The sequence below is a fragment of the Aureobasidium pullulans genome, assembly GCF_000721785.1.
Source record: "Aureobasidium pullulans EXF-150 unplaced genomic scaffold scaffold_13, whole genome shotgun sequence".
Lineage (NCBI taxonomy): Eukaryota > Fungi > Ascomycota > Dothideomycetes > Dothideales > Saccotheciaceae > Aureobasidium > Aureobasidium pullulans.
In genome coordinates, this window is record NW_021941033.1 from 260039 (window position 1) to 281489 (window position 21451).

Sequence of the window (21451 nt, forward strand, 5' to 3'; positions counted from 1 at the left end):
CGTTGAGTTTAGCTGCAAGTGGTGGTGGTATTGTGATTGCATCCGGAGGAACTACAACGACGGATGTGCTGGGTGGATATATTTGGCAGGGCATTGCTAGTGTGACTTTGACTGAGAGTTCTGAAGCAAGTGGCAGTCCTACAGAAAGTGGCAGTCCTACAGAAAGTGGCAGTCCCACAGAAGTTGTCAGTTCTACAGCAGGTGCCACTTCGAAGTCGACTACAATCAGTGGATCAAGATCTATCGCTACTACGAGTAGACCATCAGTAAGCTCCTCTCCGGAGTCGAGCGCAGTCACTACAGCCACAGGTCAAGCAGGTCATCTGGAAGTACCAAGATTGATTACTGTAACAATGGCTCTAGCATTGGCAGTACTCCTGTTTTAATTGTCTCGTTGATAGCACAACATACTTCAAAACCAGTTACCACAATACAATCATGATCTCTCTCTGTGCATCCCGCTTTCATATACGTTTCTGAATACTGTTTCCAGCACGTACGGCCACAGTCAGCTGAAAACTGGGCATCCCGTCCGCTCTGCCATACATAAGCAGTTGAACGGCAGATTAGTACTACGGTGGGTGACCACGTGGGAATCCCTGCTGCTGTACGTTTTGTTTTTTCATTTTTGCTTCCCTCTCTTGATATCGACGAACAAAAGGGGATGGAATGGCGAGAGAGGGGTAGAAAAACAAGAGCGGTGGAGAAGAAGTATGCATTTGGGATTTTTCTTTCATTTTGCTGTTTTGCTTTCTGTTCTCCTTGGTTTTCCATGTTCTGTCATCTTCGTATTTGCGTCGTACATGATAATCATCTTGCATGTTACCGTGTCCGTCGTAGATTGGGTCTCGTGGGTGTCTTGCACTGTCTCTGAGAGCCCTTGCTGTTTCCTGTCGTCGTGGCATATGTGTCGTGCTTTATGTTCTTGACATATCTCATCCTCTTATATCTTCCTCTACTGGACCTATTCGATCGATGCTTTCAAATCGGGGGATCGAGTGATGGTGTTGGTCGCGTGCATCGATTGATTTTTCGAGCGATCGTCGAGTTGTGAATTTGGTGTCATTGTTAGATTGTCGGGATGCGCAGGGCCAGGTGTGACTGCGCGTGTTGGAACCAGGGCGAATAGCGCGCTTTTTAGGTCCCTTCCCGTTTCCTATGTCGTTCGCGTGACAATCTCGTAGAGATCGTCTCCCCATGTGCTAAATTTTGTCACTTCGCCTCTCATGCCGCGGCGATGCGCATTGTTCCAGCCATGAAAATGCACAATGATTTTGAAAAAGAGTTCATCGTCCACAGAGAGTGACTATTTGACGCCCTCTCAATGGACCCAGCTCTACATTCAAAGATCATCGTGCATTTCAACAGCAGTATTGGTGACAAACTTTAGCACATGTGGAGGCGCCAAGACTTCCGTCGTTTGCTATTCATAATGGTGTTGTTGTTTCATGTGTGGTTTGAGCATGTATTTTTTCAGCCGTTCCAACCATCGGTATAGTGTCTCGGAGGTTCTCGTTCTGTCATCGTCCCTATCTCAGTATCGTAAATTGTAGGCAGTACTCCTATGCGACCAATGTCGGAGTGCTCAGTCGACCACTCTTCTGAGCTGGGCTCTGATCGCTTCTTCTCGGATGGAGTCTGTTCGGAGTCGTCTCTCCTGGGGCTGCTGGTTGCCGGATATTTCGAACTTCCTCTTTTTCTCGCAAAGGCCTGGAACAACGGGTGTAGAGTTGACATGCAGACAGTAATGATGGCGGTCCCAGCCTCTACAAACGACAAGACGGCAAAGTCATCGTTGTGCTTGAGAAGCAAAACGTCTGTTCCGCCTGCAGGAAGGTACCTGATTCGCACTAGTGACAGGACGCTGGCACCAGTGGCGAGGAAGATCAGAAAGCAGACGCACAGCATCTCGCTGGTAGGCATGCGCCGCAGTTTCGAAAGGACCGGGAGGCATGCCAGTACGAAGACCCAGTCGCATGCGGCGTTTAGTGAGACACCAACATATAGTAGAGGCTTGACGATTCGAGGCCAACTGATGCAAGCCCCGGTAGTACTCGCAGTGAGGAGGTTAATGACTGTCGGTATGCCACATTGGAAGAGGCTGACGAAGAGAAATGCGAAGTTGAACAGACTAAAGATCGTGACACTGCCGACAATGACATAGCGCTGCCAACCCTCGCAAATCCGGTAAAAGTAAGCGGCGACAGACAGTTTGATGAAAATCTGATCCACGATAAACAGGACACTGTTACCAATGGTGAGCTGTTTCAGTCAGTACGTGAGCGGAAATAAGCATCTGAGAGTCTTGCCTTGATAATCCTGGGATAGCGCTCCATGACGTCCTCGCTCAACAACCATTGTCCGATGACAATCACACAGATACAAAGTACCATGAACAACACCTACAGGCGTTAATGAGAGGTCTCGATATAGGAGGGGAAGGCCTACGTGTGCTGGAATGATGAGCCAATCTTCAATGCCGAAAGTCTTGGTCATGTAGCCCCGAACATAAACGCGGAGACCAAGAAAGAGGGAGGTCAATACCATCAAGGGGATGGAGAATCGATACAGATCTGCTGCCGTGGATCCTTTGAGGGCACCGACAGAAATTTCACCGTGAGCATCTTCAAGAAGGGCCATGTTGCCTCGTAGACAGTGCCGGAGGACATGTCAAGAAAGAAGACCTTGTTGGAAGAAGAGGTGAGTATTGAGAGCTGAAGTTAGAACAACATGATCGGAGTTTAGAATTCAAGACAATCTTGCGTAGGATCGAAACGGTTTGCCGTTAAGAGACCGGCGGAGCGGGAAAAGGTCGCAAGTCAAAGGCTGAATTTGCATTGAGCTGCAGATGGACGATTTGGGTCAAGTGAGATCCTCCGATGCTTGGTATGCCGCTATGCATGATAGTGGCTCTCGAATGTGCCCTCCGTTGACGCAATGGAGAGTCAGCACTTGAGTCTCTTGTGGCTGAACAGAGTCATGGGACAAGTATTGCTGGTCTGTCAGCGTCTTGTTGGCACCAAATCAATGACGAGTGGTAGAGGAGCGGTTACAAGTCTCAAAAAAAATATAGTACAGCAGATGCAACATTGAAGTTACACATGTTCAACTGTTTTCGGATTGAGTGGTTCTGATCGAGGTCTGAGCGCAGCGAGAACAGTGGAGTAATGGACTCGGCGGCTCGGCCCATGGGCCGGACAGAAGTCACGGCCAAACGAGAATCCAGAGCTGGCTGCCAGAAAAGCTCGGACAACAGCAAGATGATCAGAGATTGGTATATGAAGCATTACCGAGACACGAGAAGATAATGTGAAGAAAAGGAGGAAACCATGGAGATGATGGGAAATTGACGAGATTGGCGAGATTAGATAGCAGGTACGGAGTAAATTGAGCAATTGTGGTGGCTGCTCGTGGCTGGCAACTGCCTCGGATGCAAGGCTGCAGCCTGCATATCGTCCGTGTGCTTGAGGCTCTCGTTGGGCCCAATGCGATGTGGGAAAGTCGCACAGCAGCGACGAAACAAAGAAAGAGCGACTTGACTTGTGGCAAGAAGGTCGTAGATTAGCTATACGAACAGAATTCAGCAGAGAAGACCTCGACCGTTGTCGTATTGTTGATCGTGCCCGGGCGGTATTGAGCCGAGCGCACGACACACATCTCGCCCTCTCACCGAGTATCACAATCAATCAAAGTCTACTACTCCAGACTATTTGTCGCGACAAATCTCGCATCCAGCTCGTGCGCGTGTCTTGCCGTCTGCCCAGGAGTTTGCGATAGTGTAAAGGTTGTCTGAAGGAAGGGAAAAAGTAGAGATCCTGCCGACATGGAGGCAGCGCTCTAAGGCTTCGTCGACAAGAAATGATTACTGGAGAGTCTGAGCAGCAGCAGCAGCAGCAGAGTGGCAGCCAGGCGCATCACCAACCACGCTCCAAGCCCGCCTCCAGAGCACAAAACGGCCTCGTTCTGTCCGACGTGCCTTCGTTTGACTCGCGCGACCTTTTGCGACCCACGTCGATAGTCAATGCCGACTCGCCCTATCCGAGCATCCAACCGAGTGCACGCAGTCCTCGTCCACGCGCGCGCACCTTTGTCCATGCCAAATACCTCACCGACCCCGACGACGCTGCGAGACGCTCTCTACCGCACTCCTTGACCGCAAGCGCCATGCCGCCAACAAACTACCAGTCTGGCCAGCAGCGACACGTCTCGGCCACGGCTGCCGAACAGGCCTTGCGCCAGCAGCAGCAGCAGCAACAACAACAGCAGCAGCAACAGCAAAATCAGTACATGCCGCCACCTCCGCCAATGTCCAATCCACCCTCGATGCAGTTTCCTCCGCCTCCCCCACGTCCCCCTACGAGCAACCCGCAGAACAACGGCATGATGCTTCCTCCTCCACCCAGCGCTCCACAGTCGGCTCTGACTGCCTGGGCTCTCTGGAACAGACAGCAGCAGCAACAGCAGCAGCCTCCATATCCGCAGCAGCAGTCATATTCACAGCAGCAGCCTCAATACTCGCAACAGCAGCAGCAGTACCCTTACTCGCAGCAACAGCAGCAACAATCTCCGTACCCTCAACCGAGAGAGCCACGCGCATATGACCCCACTGCTTATCAGGCCTACACCTCAATGCCTCCGCTACCGCCTGATACCCAGCCCCTCGTTTCTGCTACTTACATCCCTGGCGCCGACTCGTTTGGTCCCGGAGTCGGTATACCCCCGCTGCACGCATCGCCACCTCCACCGCCGCCCTCAAATACCCCCAGTCGTTCTCAGAACCAGCAGCAGTACCACAACCCCTACTCGCAACACCCTGTCACTCCTCAGTACCCGCTCGATCCTCTTGACGATGGCAGATGGCTTCAGTACAGCCAACCCAACAACAATCAGTACAACTCTTATTACCAGCAGTCTCAGCCAATGCAGCAGTTGCGATCCCAGCAAAGTAGAGATTACCTTTCCAACGCCCCTCCGACTCCCTCGAATACTAGACAGCAGATAGTCGTCCTGCCTGCTAGAGAGACGCAGGAGCATTCTTCTCCCGCTCCGCACATGCTCTCCTTCCCTGACTCGCATTCGACTCCTGTTCCACAGCCGCGCGAGCAGCCGCCTCCTGACATTCCAGCCTCGCCTCATGATTTGCAGTGGCCTATTGATCGCGTCATTGCTTGGCTCGCCGACAATGGCTTTTCTCACATCTGGCAAGAAGCTTTCAAGCATCTCAATATCCAGGGCTCTCAATTTCTCGAGATTGGCCGTTCGCAAGGAAACAAGCCTAACGTTGCTTTTTTGCATAACCTTGTCTACCCTCAACTGCAAAAGGAATGTCAAAGTGCTGGTATAGTATGGGATCAGGCTAGAGATCGCGAGGATGGCAAAAAGATCCGTAGGCTCATCCGCAGAATTGTAGAGACCGGAGGCACCAGTGCCAATGGAAGCAGTTCCTCAAGTTTGCCTTCGCGACAAAGGAGAGAGTCGTCTCAGTTTCCACCAAGCGCGGATACCGATGGTGCCATCGAGAGTTCACCTATGATGACTCGGCACGAGATGGCCTTTGGTTCCACTCCCACGACCGCTGGTGGAGGCGAAGACAGTCCTGGCCTCCAGATGCCCAACTCTTTCGCTCAGCGAAGATATTCGTCTCAGCGTTCTGTCACGCTTGACTCTCTGAGCCTAATGAACAAGCAACAACACGACAGCTCGGACAACAATAGAAGTGCATACTCGCGTGCTGCTCTGGCCGAAACTGACATCCCGAGACGACACAGTCCAAGCGTTTCGACAGAGCTCACTGCAAGTTACGCCCAAACCACTTCCCACCTCCGCTCCGACTTCGGTCGTCAAGGCTTTGAACCAAGTCCACAGCATAGTCCTGCCATGCAGCAGGCTCGTCCTGTGAACCTTCCTTCCGCATCCGCACACAATCGTTATTACAGCAACAATCACCATCGACTCAGCAGCAGCGATTACACAAATCCCAGCGGCCCTGCTTCTAGTCGCATCAGTGTGGCGCCCGATGTAAATCATGGAAAGACACCTCCAATCGATGCTCGTAGACACGGTCAAGAAGGGTCACGACCACCACCACCCGTAGAGCTTACTTCTAGAAATAGTGCTGGTGAAGTGCCACACAGTGCTACGGCAAGCGCGAAAGAGCACAAGCGAGGATTCTTCAGTGGCATCATACGCCACAAACGGAAGGATGAGAGAGACCATTCTCGTGACGATCACATGGAGTCTCCAACTAGTCCAGCGCAAGCCCGACAGCTTACAAAATCAAGCTTGAATTCGAGCGAAACATCAATCGACAGACCTTCTTCCCGCAGGTCAGGACACATGGTTGTGGAGGCAGAGAAGCCGCAGCATGTTCCTGAGCGAGGCAGATCGGCTGTTAGAGAATCCGATAAGCGATATGCGTTTGTCACACCCGATGGATGGAATTATAGGCTGATCGATCTAACGACTGTTCAAACATCTGAGGAGATGCGAGCAACAATATGCTACAACCTCGGTATTCCAGAAACACCCGATTTGACTATTCACCAAACTTCGCCTGGTAAGGTCGAACACGAGGAACCCCTTACTGACTCATTGTTGCTCGCTGCGCGTCATCATATCTCCGACTCTAGTGGAAAGCTCAAGCTATTTGTCCGCTCATCTGCGACAGAATCCTCGCGTGATCGCATGGTTTCACCTCTGCGTCGCTCTTTCTCCATACCTGTTGATCCTCCAACATATGCTAGACTTACCGGCGACGACAAGACCGACACGTCTACTCTTCGATCAAACGAATCCACTTTGGTTCCTAACAAGAAGCAATCGTTGCAGAATCTCGTTAGAGAAATGGCTAGTGAGAACTCACTTTTGGCCGATCGTGATCTGCCTACGGATTTGTCAGCGCTTTCTGAGCCCGAGAGGTTGGCAATTCTCGAGATCAAGGCAGACGAGCATCGCAGAGAGACACAGCGCAAGCAACAAGCCTATCTGGAAACCAGACAGCAGCAGAGAATTCGCTTGGAACATTCGCGAGATCATCTTGGCAAGGACTTCTCACCTATCAGACGTAAAGACATCATTGATTTCGATCAACGACGAAATTCACCATACGAGGAAAGAAAGCTGCTTGAGCAGGAGAAGAAGATGGAACCTTTGATTCCCCTCCGCAAACCGCCACCTCCGCCAGAACCAAGCAGTACTCTTTTCAAGGCAGATTCACTCAGAAAGAAGTCAGGACCAATCTCCCGGACCAGCTGGCCTGACCGTGGCGATGCTTCCAAGAGAAGTTCTGCTGAGAGTTTGGACAGCAACAAGCGCAAGATGCGTGTAGGCTCCGGTATAGGTGCCGCCATCATCGGCGCCGGCAAGATGGGAGGTATGGTGGGTGCTCCTGGCACCCCTTCTTCGGCTAGAGAATCTGGTCAAAGCCCTCAGCCTGGCTACAACAGTGGAGTACCTCCGAAAGCAATGCAGACCCTAGGAATTAGTGGTACTGGCATGGGTGATAGCAGACAGGCACCAGCTGGAGGCTCGCCTATCACGATGTCCAAGGGTGAAGTACCCTTCAAGATCCCTGCCTATCTCGAAGACAGCATTGAAGATAGCGACTCAACAGCTGCCAACAGTTTCTCACGACCAGCGCTTACTCTGCAGATGCCTAGCAAGGATAGGCCATCGATCTCACCCGCAAAGGACATCCAGAAACAACCAAGCCCTGCTGTCAGTCCTACCACTGCACGTCCACAGAGTAGTTTAAGCCGCATGAGCAGTCGCAGAAGCTATGGTCCCAGCTTCCATCTACCTAACGAGCCTGTATCATTTGACAGGCCTTCGACAGCCACGATGGACGAGGAAGATGAAGATTCAGACTCCGATGATGGTCTCTTCGCTAGACCTTTGACGAAGAAAGATTCCAATGAGAGCCTCTTCGCCATCCCACTGGTCAAGCCCAAGCCGTCAAAAACATCTTTAGTACAGGATCAAGCCGAGTCCTCATCCTCTCAACATGAGCAAGTTCTCAAACACAAGGTCTCCCAGCGACAATTTACTGCGTCTCCTGACCCTCTTGACGAGAGTGAGAGACCTCATCCAGAGTCTGCAGTATCAGCGGCTTGGTCGACGGAGTCTCCAGAGGACAACGCAAGATTCGGTCGCCGAGAAAGCTTTGCTAGTGATTTGTGGGCAAATCGTCCTCCACCAGAAGCACTTGTGGAACATCTGGATGAGTTCTTCCCTAACGTTGATCTTGATCAGCCCATGATCGAAGAGGAGGGCCAAGAAGGCCAAGCAAGTGAGACACCAACCCCCTCAGTCATGCAATCATCCTCAACACCAAGTGTAGAGCCCAAACCAGAGCAGAGCTTTATGTCAATGCCGAGCGTGGAGTCTGACAACGGAACTCTTGGTAGTGATGAGTCTACCCTTAAAGACGATTCTACGCTTAAGAGGGGAGACAACGTTCCATCGGTGGCCCAGAGGAACCTTAGGAAGTCTGGTGCCTTGGGTCGAACGAAGAGTATTCGTGAAGTTGTCAAGGGCGCATACCAGATGCCGGCGCAGAAGTCGCCGAGCCCGTCCATCACATCGTTCTCGTCAAGCCGTGCTCCTAGCGTACAGATGAACCGCAGCGCTCTCAACCGCATGAGTACCCTCAAGTATGGTGGTGACATTGTGCGCCGCAAGAGCACGAAAATGTTTGGTGCTCGCATCGAACAGATCAAGCCTCCACGTGGAAGTCGTCTTATACAATTGGAGACTATTCCTCAGGACAACTTCTCGCATCAACACCCTCAAAGACAACCAACCTTCAAGTGGATGAAGGGTCAACTCATTGGAAAAGGAACATTTGGTCGCGTGTACCTGGGTATGAATACTACTACTGGTGAACTTTTGGCAGTCAAGCAAGTCGAAGTCAATCCCAAGACATCGAACGCAGATCCACAAAAGATCCGCGAGATGGTCAAGGCATTGGATTCTGAGATTGACACCATGCAACACTTGGATCACATGAACATCGTCCAGTACCTTGGATGCGAACGCAAAGAATACTCAATCAGTATCTTCCTCGAGTATATTTCTGGTGGCAGCATCGGTAGTTGTTTACGCAAGCACGGCAAGTTCGAAGAACCTGTTGTCAGCAGTTTGACCAGACAAACACTTTTGGGTCTAGCATACCTGCATCGTGAAGGTATTTTGCATCGCGATCTGAAAGCCGACAATATCCTACTCGACCTTGACGGTACCTGCAAAATCTCTGATTTCGGTATCTCCAAGCGCAGTCCCAACCCATACAACAACGACATCACCAACAGTATGCAAGGCAGTGTCTTCTGGATGGCTCCCGAAGTCATCCGAGCGCAATCTCAAGGAAGCGCTTCAAACGGCAGCACCGAATCCCAAGGTTACAGCGCCAAAGTAGACATCTGGTCCCTCGGCTGTGTAGTACTTGAGATGTTTGCCGGTCGCCGTCCGTGGAGCAAAGAAGAAGCCATCGGCGCGATCTTCAAGCTCGGCAGTCTCAACCAAGCCCCACCAATCCCTGAAGACGTCAGCAGCGTTGTCGGTCCTGCTGCTCTGAGTTTCATGTATGATTGCTTCACTATCGACCCGGCCGATAGACCTACCGCTGAGACGTTACTCCGCGCACCTTTCTGCTTCCACGACCCACATTACAACTTCTTCGACACCGAATTGTATGCCAAGATTCAGGGGGCATTTGGCCCTTGAGATCTTTCCCTTTCCTCTTCTCGCCAGTTATCGCATCAACCTCTTTGCTACAATTTTATAATCTTCGCCTCCTGGCGTCTTTCAGCGCCGTTTACAACATTGCTTGCTTTTAATCCCTTCTCGTCTGATACCCATCGATATTACCTGTTTTCATCTGGCGATTTTTGTCTTCTTCGACGACGTCTTTGTGGTTGGTGGTTTGCTTCTCTCGTGCTCGGGTTCATAGACTTTTTCGTGTACAAGAAGATTGTCTCTTCAATTCACCTCCGCAAACTCAAAGAAATCCCTTTGTTGTTGTGAACCTACATGTTCCTTCCTCCCCGTATGCTAAACTTTGTCACGCGTACAACTATACAACAGCACAATTTCAACATTGTTAGGGATAGCCTCCACTAAGAGCGTGGTAGGTAGCGCCTCTCTGCGGACGGTTACTTCGATCTAGAAAACATTGTGCATTTTTACATGCTAGACGACTCCAGGCGTGGCCGCAGGAGATGGCTAGAAATGACAGATTTTAGCATAAGGGGAGGTTGTTGCAGCTGATATTACGGCACTTACATGATCCTCTTTCACATTCCTACGCGTTCGAATAAGCTTCTCCATCACATGCTATTCCCCTTCTTCGCTAGATCTCTATAAACTCTCTACCTCCGCCGCACCTTCCTTCTCTTCTCCAACAGTTTTAAATCTGTTAATTCATCGCCTTACACAACCTTTAACTTCTACTCTATTGTGGAGTGGCTGCTGCCGCTATAGCTTTCGAGCATGACAATCGAGAACGAACCGGGTCGATGTATCGTTTGATCGAAGGTGCTAATCGTGGTATCTCAACTCGCTCTCGCGCATCGGTCGTAAGGTACTTCCGTGTGAATAAGACGCTCTGGATCGGTTGCTCGGGAGGTCTACTCGGGGGCTAGGAGTGTCATTTCGAGAATGGCTGATTACTACATTCTCTCCCGCCGCACTACCAAGACAGGTACGATCGGAAACAAAGGTCGGGTCGACATACTGTTAAACCAAAGGTGCTATCCCGTTTTTACAAGTGTTAATCGGTGTATCGGTGGTGATGTTTGTCCGTGTTAATAGGATGCTCGGGATTAGTAGCTCGGAAGAGGGCAGATTATACCGAGATGAATGTTTGGTCGATGTACTTGTGTGATTGTGGACGGTGCTTTCATTATCGCGTGTTATATCCCGCGCATCGACCGTGAGGTTTTTCCGTATTGATAACAAGGGAGGTGATTGCTCTAGGAGGTCGAAGATTAGGTTAACATACACGTCTAATTAATGGACCCACGTCGAAGGTGGGAGGTGTTTCCGTCATCCCGTCCCGCACTCGTGATATTAGTCGTGGCTTCCTTCAATATCTTGTGAAATGGTGAGAGCATGACCATGTGGGTTAGAGGCATGACTAGACACAAAGTTTGACAAAGAAAAATTCACTGCTATAAGATACATCACGTCGTGAGATCACACTACTCAAAAACTCAGCACCCATGCATCATCCAAGCGCTCATTGTCCTCCGCTAAACCGCCCTGAACAATTATCCCTTGCTTGTCCTCAAATGTCACAACATCGGCAGCGAACCAACCCCTAGAACTGGGCACTTTCTCTCCCTCCTCTACCTCGACTCTTCTCCACGCCTTTGTCTCGATATCGCATACCCAAGAATCTGGTAACATGTTTCCAGCTCCTGCGTGGCCTAGAACACTAGGATCGCTTTCTCCAAACGCGGTTATGAGTGAAGCCTTACCATCAATAGTCATGGCGAGAAGGGTGGCTACGCTTCTTGCGCCTGGGCCGTTGACACCATCGGATGTGAAGGTATGGGTTAACCAAGTGTCGGATGCGATGTCGTAGATGTCGATCTCACCTCCTATCTCGTGTTTGCCATCGAACCCGCCCATACGGTAGAGCTTTCCAGCGTGGTAGGTCATGGATGTGCCGCCGCGAGGTGCACTCGGTGCTGAAGCCAATTGCGTCCATTGCCTGTCGTTGACGTTAAAGGACCAGAGATCCGAGAGGCGGCCTGAGGTTGGACAGCCCGCGTGGATGTAGAGGTTTGCTGTGCCATCTGATGTCATGCAGTGATAACTCCTAGGCTCTGGCACCGGTTGGGAAGCATCGGCTGGGGCGATGAGATGCCAACCCACGCCATGAGCGTCGGAAAAGCAGAATTGCCAGAGTTGACCATTCTCATCAACTGGAGCCATGTCTACGCCTCCTCTTCCTGAGAAGTAATAGATCTTACCGTCGACAACAGTGCTGGCTGTGCCGACGCGTGCAGAGGGTATGTCACCTGCATATTCAGGGATTGTCGAGGGGCCGTCTCGATAGCTCTGCAAGGAAGCTTTGTATCCTGGTTGTTTGCAAGATGGTGAGAGGTTCAGGATGTAGACGTCGTTATCGCGGGGTTGGCGGGGGATGAGTTCGCCGCCGAAAATCAGGGCGCGGTTGTTGAGTGTGGAGAGAGTTTGGGAGGATCGTTGGAGAGATTGGGTTTTGTGGACGAGTGTCCATTTACCTGTGACTGTGGCCATTTTCTGCAGTTATGTATGAGTAAATGGTTATGAAGGATTGAAGACCAGGGAGTTGGGGATATTGATTGTGGTATGTCACTGGTGAGCCGGACTCAACGTGACCATGAGGGGGCGGAGCAATGTCTGGGGACACCTTGATGGTTGGGATGACTTGCGGCAAAGAAGGAGCAACCCCCGCTGCCAGTACACACTCAAGGGGTATGATTGATATTAGAACCAAGTTGGCTACGTTTGTCGTAGCTGAAGGGGCCGCATTCGAGTCTGAGGGGTGTTGGAAGCGAAATCAGCAATGCCAGCATCGGAGCAGGGTGATACCGTCAACGAAACTTTCCAAGAACCCAGACTCTTGGTAAGCTTCTCTCAACGACATTGCTGCATCTATCTTGGCCATGCCATTCAGTTTGCTCTTCGTCATCTGTTGAGTTTTTGTAATCAAGAGTCGAGGCAGATTTTCCATGAGAAGGGTGTGACCGGTCTTCCTGCTCTGAAGCCGACCAACGAATCGATTCCTGAGACTCTACATCGCATTTAGATCGATTACTCCATATTTCTATACACCAAAAAGTATAGTGATTACCAAGTTGTGCTGTAGTCTTTGGAAAGAAAACATGTCACAGAAACACTGTAACGAGGTATAAAGTGTCGTCGTCTGCCCGCTTCCCCTCATATCGTCATCAATTTTCTCCATCGTCATCACATCGACTTTCCCCATCACATTCACACATCAACAACAACATCGCCATCATGACAACTGCACCTACCTCACCTACCATCATCTGGCCTGAGAAGTTCCTTCCTGGTACCACCGACAATTTTGTCTCCAACGAAACCGTAGTCAAAGGCCTCAGCGCCGCAGACATTTGGAAATACCTTGCCGACATCAGACAATGGGAGTCCTACTACTGGAACTGCGAGAAAATCACTCCTCCTACATCCGGACCGATGCTGAAGAAAGGCGACAAGTTTAGCTTCTCGACTTTCGGGTTCCCGCCTTTGCCTTCAGAAGTGTATGAATCAGTTGAACCATCGAAGACAGAAGTCGGTCGTCTTGCGTGGAGAGCAGAGTCTGATGGGAATGGCGACAAGGACTCGGCTATTGATGTCTACCATGCTTGGGTTATCGAGGATCTTGAAGGAGACCGTGTCAGGATCTTGACACAGGAGTCGCAGATTGGCAAGCCAGCGGCTGATTTGTCTACCAAGAAGCCCAATCCCATGTTGAATGGACACCAAGACTGGATTGATGGATTGGTCAAGGCAGCAAGGGATGGGAAGTAGATATAGCTACGTGAGAGCAGCCTCAGAGCAACTGTATTCAATTGCAAGCCCCCTCTGCCTCAAAGCCGCTGATGTAACCATGGTCATCAAAGAGCACAGATCTTTGAAAGTTGGAGCTGTGGTTAATGGAGCGCTTGGATGCGCCGTTCTTGATAGGTGACCTCACGAGCCTCCAAACGCTCGGGTTGTGCCTCTCGAGTGATTCGTTCGAACTATTCTAGGGACATCAGATAACTTTCGGTTCCGCGGGCGCAGAATCGTTTGATAGACAGCGTTATCCGAGCATCCGAACATAACGACCACGTTCGTCATCCGCCTCGCGCTTCTTTCTCGTTCGGATTCACCTCATGTTTTGCTGGACAGCGGCGATCTTGAATTGTACCTGGAAAACGGTGACCGAGGTGTTTCGGCAGCTCATGGTGGGAGATTCAGACGATGACATTCGATAGTATCGCGTGCTTATGAAGTGCAAGCCGTGGCATCAACGCAGCAGCGCTGTTCATTGCCCTACAGTGATCGATCGCGTTACGCGACATGCCTCTCTGTAGATTGCCTAGTCGTTATTCGGCTGAATGTCGTGCTCGAGGAATGCTGTCTCCAGCGTCTTGCCGACTCTCACCCTTCGAACGGCGTGATATCTCGAGGCCCATCTTTAATCCCCGGGTCTTGCAGTCGCAACTGGAGATACTCTGGAGCTCCGCATGAAACCACGACCTTATTCCCCTCTCCGAACAGAAGATCACATGGCAGGCGTGTCCCAGAGACGGGGTTCGATGCTGAGGATGTGGGAGATTCCCCGTATCAAGGCCCATAATTCTCTTCAAAGGATGTGAGTGGAGCTGGAGTCGGCGTCTGCTCGGTCACATCAACCAACACGACGTCATCGGTCGGTGGTTTTGAAGTCTGGAGGAATTCTGGGGATGTTGGGACCGCCATCAAATTGTTTTCGGATACAATTCGTGAAGGCAAGATGTTTTGCAACATGTTGGACGGCGCTTCGAAATTGTACAGAGTTTTCGTGCTTGCCACTTAGGGGATATGAAGCACGAATGTTTCTCGAGAAGGTAGTCCGGCGCACCGTAGATGATTATTCCGATCGTATTGTCGATGTCTCGATCGTTGTACCTGAAATCCTTTCACCGAAGCGACGGTTGACCATTTTTTACTCGACATTACCCAGGGCTTTCTCCGGAAGTGTGATCTTCACGGCCCTACTTCTCGATACCTTACCCAACGCAGTAAAAACTAAACCCATTAAGCAAACCTTTCAAGACGTTTGATATCACCGCCGAGCCCGAGTCCCGGTAGACCCTGTAGACCGTGACATCACATCACAGACTGACACCTTGGGGACCACGCAAATCACCAAGATAGCACGCTTCCGAGCGGGCTTCTCCTCATCGTTGATATCCCAACCTACGAGAGTGGATCTTTTCTCCAACAATTTTTTTTCGCCGGACGTCATGGCTGTGGAACCCGGGGCCTGTTTGGTCACTGCTGAGGCCTCATACATAAACATAGAGCCAACATGAACCCCATTTTTCTCTCAAAACTCACGCCATCTGGCAAGCTTTCATCATGACAGACGTACGGCCAGAGCAAAAGCACAACCCGAGTAACGACTTCAGTGGAAATAACTCAGAAAAGGACGATGAAACAACACGCAGCCCCAGCCCTGTCGGTGAACAGAACGAGAAGGCTCCTGTCGATGCTCAAGGACGACGAGAACTGAGGGAGACCGATTGCCCCGAGATTCTGGCATACGCCTGGCCAACATGGAAGAAGTGGATGTACCTGTCTGCCATTGCCGGCATCCAGATTTCAATGAACTACAACACCTCGGTCTTCCCTAGTGCCGTTACTCCTCTGTCAGAGGCATTCGGCATTGGTCAACAAGAAGCAAGAACTGGTCAGATGATCTACCTGGTCCTGTACTCGTTCGGTTGCGAGTTGTGGGCACCCTGGTCTGAGGAGTTCGGTCGTTGGCCCATCCTCCAGCTTTCCATGTTCCTTATCAACATCTGGCAAATCCCTTGCGCCTTGGCTCCCAACTGGGGAACCATTCTTGTCTGCCGTGCTTTGGTAAGTTATTCTATCAAACTTACTGCCTTCTCCAGTACTGACTTCAAAACAGGGTGGTCTCTCTACTGCTGGCGGTAGTGTCACTCTCGGTCTTATCGCCGATCTGTACGGACCCGAGGAGCAACAATACTCCTTGGCCTTTATTGTCTTGTCCTCTTGTATCGGTACCAGTATCGGAGGTATCATTGGCGGTCCTATTCAACGATTCCTCGCATGGCAATGGTTCTTCTGGATCATGCTCATCTTCGGTGGTGTTGTCCAGATCATCCATCTCTTCATGCCCGAGAGTCGTTCGACCATCCTCCTCGACAAGGAGGCCAAGCGTCGTCGCAAGACTGGCGAGGACCCCAACATCTACGGACCTAACGAACTCAAGACTCCCCGCATCTCGCTCAAGGAAGCTGGCAAAGTTTGGCTTCGTCCCTTCGAGATGTTTATTCGCGAACCCATTGTGCTCTGCTTGTCTCTTCTCTCTGGGTTCTCTGATGCTCTTATCTTTACATTTTTAGAGTCATTTCCCGAGGTATACACGAAGTGGAACTTCGGTATTCTTGCCCAGGCATGGGCTTTTATTCCCATCAACCTTGCCTACTTCCTCACTTACCTCATTTACCTACCCTGCTTCATGCGTGACAACTGGCACCGCAAGCAGAGGGGAGACGACTGCTTCTTGCCTGAGCGTCGCCTGAAGGTGTTGCTTTGGCTGGCTCCTTTGGAACCCATCGGTCTCATTGGCTTCGCATGGACTTCTCTCGGCCCTGAGTACCACGTCCACTGGATCGCTCCCATGATCTTCTCTACTCTCGTCGGTATTGCCAACTACGCCATCTACTTCTCATCGGTCGACTACATGATTGCCGCCTACGGTGTCTACTCTGCCTCAGCCTGTGGTGGTAACGCCTTCGCTAGAGATTTCCTCGCCGGTATCTCAGCAATGTACGCTACTCCTCTGTACACCAACATTGGCGGTCACCCTGTCGAGTACGCAAGTACTATTCTTGCTGGAGCTTCCGTCCTCGTCGTTATCCCCATCTACGTCTTCTACTGGAAGGGACCTGTCATTCGCGACAGATCGAAGTTCGCCAAGACCCTTGCCGAGGACCGCAAGAAGGAAGGAGTCAGACGTCTCAGTTACGCCGACAACTTGCCTGCTTAGATGCTTGCATACAGTTATGTCCCAGTGTGTTTTTGTTGTATTATAGACCAGATACCCGGTGTGTTATATTAGACATAGATCTATATGAATGACTGAAACGATTAAATCAAGTTGTTTGAAGAAGTCTATCCTCCCTATGTGCTAAACTTTGTCACGCTTCTAGCTGTCGCAATGCATGGTGTTTTTCGAAATATATGCTAGGTTCAAGGAGAGCGTTTCAGGGAGTTGCCCTCTGTGGACGAAGCGGTTCTACTCAAACCTATCGTGCATCCGGACAGGTGAATCAACGTATGACCCTGCGGCAAGAGAGTTGATATAACAAAATTTAGTGGGGGGGAGGATGTGCCTAAATCGTGTTTCTTCTTCGCTTGCCCGACATGTCTTCTGACTCGCTCTTTCTCTTCCACCTGGTTGCTCTTCTCTGGATCCGGTGGACTGTCATCCATGGCTGTAGCTCGTCTAACTATACTGCACGACTACCATCATGATACTGCATGAATCTCTTTCATCCACAACGAGGCATGGTGCAACTATCACCCCAAAGGTCATGTAGATAGATTCCAGTGACACAAGAGGCAATTCACACGGGATCAAGGCCTTGACATTATGCCACCAGTTAGTGTAACCATACACGTGGCAGCTTATACTAAGCGACCACAAAGTGTCGGAGGATTCTGGTAATCTGTCATGGTATGGAAGCCTCGTGTAACGCGTTCGCTGCTGCCATCTCGCTGCCTTTGGGAGCACAGTCTTGTGGTATCAACTCAGCTCTGACTTTGATCTTCATATGCATGTTCTCATCATCAGCCATCTTGCATCAGCATGGGTTGTATGCGGGATTGATCGTTCAGCTGCTTAATGCGCTCTGCAGAGTCGCAAGTGAGTATGATGAGCAGATGCGACAGTATCATCTGGAACATTTGGCTTGCAGGATAGTCGCTGTATAATTTATGTAGCTTGTGACATTAGACGCACTGCACTGCGCCTCCACGCGATTAAACAGAGGTCGTGTTTGAAGCCAAGTACTGCCGTACCATCAAAGGCGCATGACCTTTCCTCTATTTTTCCGTACGAGAAAATGAAGAGGGGAAACGGTCCATCGAAACGAGACACCTCAATCCTCTGCAAAACCACAAACACGTGTAAGCAAGAATTGATTGTCCGCAAGTGAACATTTGCTGAATTGAGACATACCTCGGTCATCTGGAAAGGCTGGGAGTGTCTAGAACACGCTGAACAGCCCAAGGATTGGATTAAGCATAACTCTACCAAACACGCTTTTGCAGCTGATTGGGACCTGTTGCTGGATCAACCGCGGAAAACAAGCAGCTGGGACCCTCCAGATTGGTCGATCTTTTGCCACAAACGGGTAATCACGATGGTGCCATCGAACTCGACCCCGCAGATGCGTGCTTGCCGATCCCTGGGGGTCCGCGCAACCAACCCTTTACACCGCAGATGTCAAAGATCTCCTGCCACTCGTACCTCAGCTTAGCATTCTTTGGCGCGACGCGAGAGAATAAGGAAAGATACGGGAAAATAAAAGTGCCAGCGCGAAACTAAAACCCTCTCTCACGTATGTATGGCTGGAGAAATGGGGAATGCGGTCAAGCTTGGCGATGAGGAGGACCCCAAAAAGTCACCTTCAGTCGTGGTGGTGGAAATTCAAAAGGTGGACGAGTCGCTGCAACATCCCGTACTACCACGACAACAGGGACTTTGGATTTTTCGAGGGACATTGCAGCAGCGTTGGTGTTTCCCGAAAACTCGACGAGGGAAGATTATTGTTTGGATATTCGTTTTGGCCTTTGCAATGTTGCTGCTACTTTGCTGCCTTTTGGTATTCTTGTTGGGGTCTCATGCATCGCCTGCATCTAACCAAGCGGGAGGTGTCACTTGTGTTGTCAAAGCGGCCTCTAATGGACGGGACTCTGCAAAAGTCATCCGAGATGCCTTCAAGACTTGTGGAAAGGCCAAATCTGGACAACGGAATCGTATCGTGTTTGAGAACACAACTTATACCATTGCAAGTGTTCTGGATACTACTGGTTTGAAGGATGTTGACATTGAGCTGCATGGAACACTCTCCTGGAACAATTCTAACCTCAACTATTGGCTGGAAAACTCATTACCGATGGGCTATCAAAATCAGAGTACCGCTTGGCGACTTGGCGGCGATGGTATCACATTCCAAGGATATGGCTCCGGTACCTTTAACGGAAATGGTGACGCGTGGTATCGATTCATCAACGGAAGGTCGAACTATCCCAGACGTCCGCATCAATTGACGATCACTGGTACCACGAACTCGGTATTCGAAGGCTTGATCTTTCTCCAAAGTCAGATGTGGACGATGACAGTGATCCATTCATCGAATGTGTTACTGCAGGACATCTATGTCAACAACACCTCCAAGACCGGCGTAAGTTGCGTATTCACTCCTAATCAGGCATGGAGCTGACGTAGTGCATAGGCACCAACAGTCAACACCGATGGAGCCGACACAATCTATGCAAATAACATAACCTTCCGCCGATGGACTGTAGACAATGGCGACGATGCCATCTCGCCAAAAGCGAATTCGACAAACATCCTCATTGAGGATTCGGCATTCTATCGTGGTTCAGGTATTGCTTTGGGAAGCATTGGCCAGTATGATGATACGTTTGAGACGATTCAAAATGTGACATGTCGCAACATCACATCTCACCGAACGAAATATGGTGCCTACATCAAGACGTCAGTGGCTTCAGTGCGTTCCATTGGCTGACTGCTAACACAACAATAGATGGACTGGAGTGAACAAGGGATACCCGCCAAACGGTGGTGGCGGTGGTTACGGCTATGCTTCGAACCTCACCTTCGAGGACTTCAAGCTGATAGATGTTCAAAAAGCATTTTCAAGTGAGTACTGATCGACGGTTTTGACCAACCACTAGCTAATCATCTTCAAGTTACTCAATGCACGAACTTCGAAGGAAATCAAGGTAAGTCATGTTAAGGACTCCTGGTTAGGCTTGAACTGACATGTGAATAGGCGATTGCGATACATCGAAGTTCAACATCCATGATGTCTACTTGAGCGACTTCTCGGGTACGATTCGTGGAGACGTTGTGACAACACTGCAATGCAGTGCAGCATCTCCTTGCCGCAACATCCAGTTGTTGGACGTGGCTGTTATAAACAGCTCGAACAACACAACGCCAAGGCAGTACCAATGCGATAGTGTTAAGCGAACAGTAGGTTTCAATTGTACAGGTCCACCTGACGGAGAGGACAATGCCTTTAAGAAGTTATGATGAAGAGATTTTACAGACCTTGTAAAGAATTTGATGATTTTGGAAAAGTCGATCGGAGGAGAAAGAAGATGAAAAGAGAGTTATGACTGGGCAAACGGTACGAGCCATGGCTGATGTCGGTGTTTTTCACGAATCTGGAGAAGAAGCCAAGATCGAATGGTATGCGCGCGGATATTTCGGAGTCGGATGTCAAGGCATCCATCGGTCATCTGAGCAACTGAATCACGAATTCTTCAACTTTCGAGAAACAGGTCGTCTGCAGCCCCAGTAAAAGTGCTTATGTGCATATTCGGGTGTAATGGAGCTGCTAATCCCCCAGCAACTAAATCGATTCTTTCTCACCTGATCGATATCGCTGCCAGCGCCATTCCCGACCGGTCAACACCAACCAGTCAGACCAGCACACAAAGCACCGATATGTCAGCAAAGATTACGAAGCAACACATGTCAAAAAAGTTCCTCATATGCAACAACCAAAACCGGCTGCGAAAAGTACATCTATCTGTCAGACGGATGTTCGCGCGAAGGAAGGCCGAACTGCTAAGGGGCTCTTTAACGATTTGACGTGGACATGTGTCGCGCGTGAACACTTGCCAAGGCGCCATGTGGTATGTTCAAGCTCTAGCTGCTGCCGAGCGGAGGGCGGCACCGGAATGCTGACTCACCGATTGATGAAAAACATGGAAACATGGACAAGATGTTGCGAAGATGGTAGACGCGATAGAAGCTCGAAACTGAACTGATAGAGGAAGTGTGTTGAAGCGAAGCTTCGCGCTCCAAATTCTGAAGCCAAGACCAATGCGCGACCTCTGTGCAACTCCATCCATGCTCATGGAGAACAACATGAAGAAGACCTTCCATCATGGATGCGTAGAAGATGGAAAGACCTTCGATTCGGCGAACGGAAGACGGCGGATCTAAGGGATCGGCCGGCAAGGGAAACGTTTGTTTGGGTAGCGTCATAGCTCTTGACAACCACTACACCATGATGAAAAAAGATTCCGATCAGGGTCGTGGCATACATCCTTGACCACAATGCCATAGCCTAGTATCGGTATGGCTCGGAATCGGCAGCAAGGAAGTGTCCTGATTCGATGTGTATGGTGGCCGCGGTGTCGGTGGTATTAAATCGAAGGTGCTCACCGCACCGTCATTAACTCGATCTTTCCTTCCTGATCTTTCTCAAGTCCCTTGAAGCATCTTGTTGCCAGTCCCATATAAGTATCTTCTGCGTCGCTACATCCTTCTCATTGCAGTCTCATTACTCTTGCATGTCTTGATTCGCTCTGCGACTATCCGCGACACACCCTGTGACCAGCCATCTATTATTTCTCGCTCTTGCGATCATACTTCCACTGGCACACGCAACCC

General features: G+C 50.3%; 8 protein-coding genes across 8 annotated transcripts; 5 read left to right on the forward strand and 3 right to left on the reverse strand.

The window, feature by feature from the left end:
• Positions 1-1453: 1453 nt before the first annotated feature.
• Positions 1454-2867, reverse strand: M438DRAFT_46657 (uncharacterized protein). Its single transcript, XM_029910124.1, has 3 exons — positions 2449-2867; positions 2310-2402; positions 1454-2262 (listed from the first exon to the last, which is right to left on the reverse strand). Exons 1-3 carry the CDS (start codon positions 2638-2640, stop codon positions 1474-1476), a joined length of 1074 nt encoding a protein of 357 aa, XP_029758920.1. The 5' UTR covers positions 2641-2867; the 3' UTR covers positions 1454-1473.
• A 2185-nt stretch (positions 2868-5052) lies between these two features.
• On the forward strand, positions 5053-5610 carry M438DRAFT_276831 (uncharacterized protein; the record flags this gene model as incomplete). The annotated part of the gene is made up of 1 exon (XM_029900876.1): positions 5053-5610. A coding segment is annotated over one exon (558 nt), but the record flags the coding sequence as incomplete, so codon positions are not given.
• A 3252-nt stretch (positions 5611-8862) lies between these two features.
• M438DRAFT_276866 (serine/threonine kinase) lies at positions 8863-9723 on the forward strand (the record flags this gene model as incomplete). The annotated part of the gene is made up of 1 exon (XM_029900878.1): positions 8863-9723. The coding sequence occupies one exon, from the start codon at positions 8863-8865 to the stop codon at positions 9721-9723; it is 861 nt and encodes a 286-aa protein (XP_029758922.1).
• A 1439-nt stretch (positions 9724-11162) lies between these two features.
• Positions 11163-12302, reverse strand: M438DRAFT_346980 (kelch repeat protein). The gene has a single exon (XM_029905803.1). The coding sequence runs from the start codon at positions 12262-12264 to the stop codon at positions 11203-11205; it is 1062 nt and encodes a 353-aa protein (XP_029758923.1). The 5' UTR covers positions 12265-12302; the 3' UTR covers positions 11163-11202.
• Positions 12303-12962: 660 nt separating this feature from the next.
• On the forward strand, positions 12963-13782 carry M438DRAFT_346981 (uncharacterized protein). The gene has a single exon (XM_029905804.1). The coding sequence runs from the start codon at positions 13009-13011 to the stop codon at positions 13540-13542; it is 534 nt and encodes a 177-aa protein (XP_029758924.1). The 5' UTR covers positions 12963-13008; the 3' UTR covers positions 13543-13782.
• Positions 13783-14985: 1203 nt separating this feature from the next.
• Positions 14986-16888, forward strand: M438DRAFT_366727 (MFS general substrate transporter). The gene is made up of 2 exons (XM_029907900.1): positions 14986-15624; positions 15677-16888. Exons 1-2 carry the CDS (start codon positions 15121-15123, stop codon positions 16778-16780), a joined length of 1608 nt encoding a protein of 535 aa, XP_029758925.1. The 5' UTR covers positions 14986-15120; the 3' UTR covers positions 16781-16888.
• Positions 16889-18593: 1705 nt separating this feature from the next.
• M438DRAFT_336716 (pectin lyase-like protein) lies at positions 18594-20080 on the forward strand (the record flags this gene model as incomplete). The annotated part of the gene is made up of 5 exons (XM_029903912.1): positions 18594-19202; positions 19254-19519; positions 19569-19684; positions 19735-19767; positions 19818-20080. 5 exons carry the CDS (start codon positions 18594-18596, stop codon positions 20078-20080), a joined length of 1287 nt encoding a protein of 428 aa, XP_029758926.1.
• A 331-nt stretch (positions 20081-20411) lies between these two features.
• M438DRAFT_46800 (uncharacterized protein) lies at positions 20412-21264 on the reverse strand. Its single transcript, XM_029910125.1, has 2 exons — positions 20754-21264; positions 20412-20692 (listed from the first exon to the last, which is right to left on the reverse strand). Exons 1-2 carry the CDS (start codon positions 21041-21043, stop codon positions 20473-20475), a joined length of 510 nt encoding a protein of 169 aa, XP_029758927.1. The 5' UTR covers positions 21044-21264; the 3' UTR covers positions 20412-20472.
• Between the last annotated feature and the right edge of the window lie 187 nt (positions 21265-21451).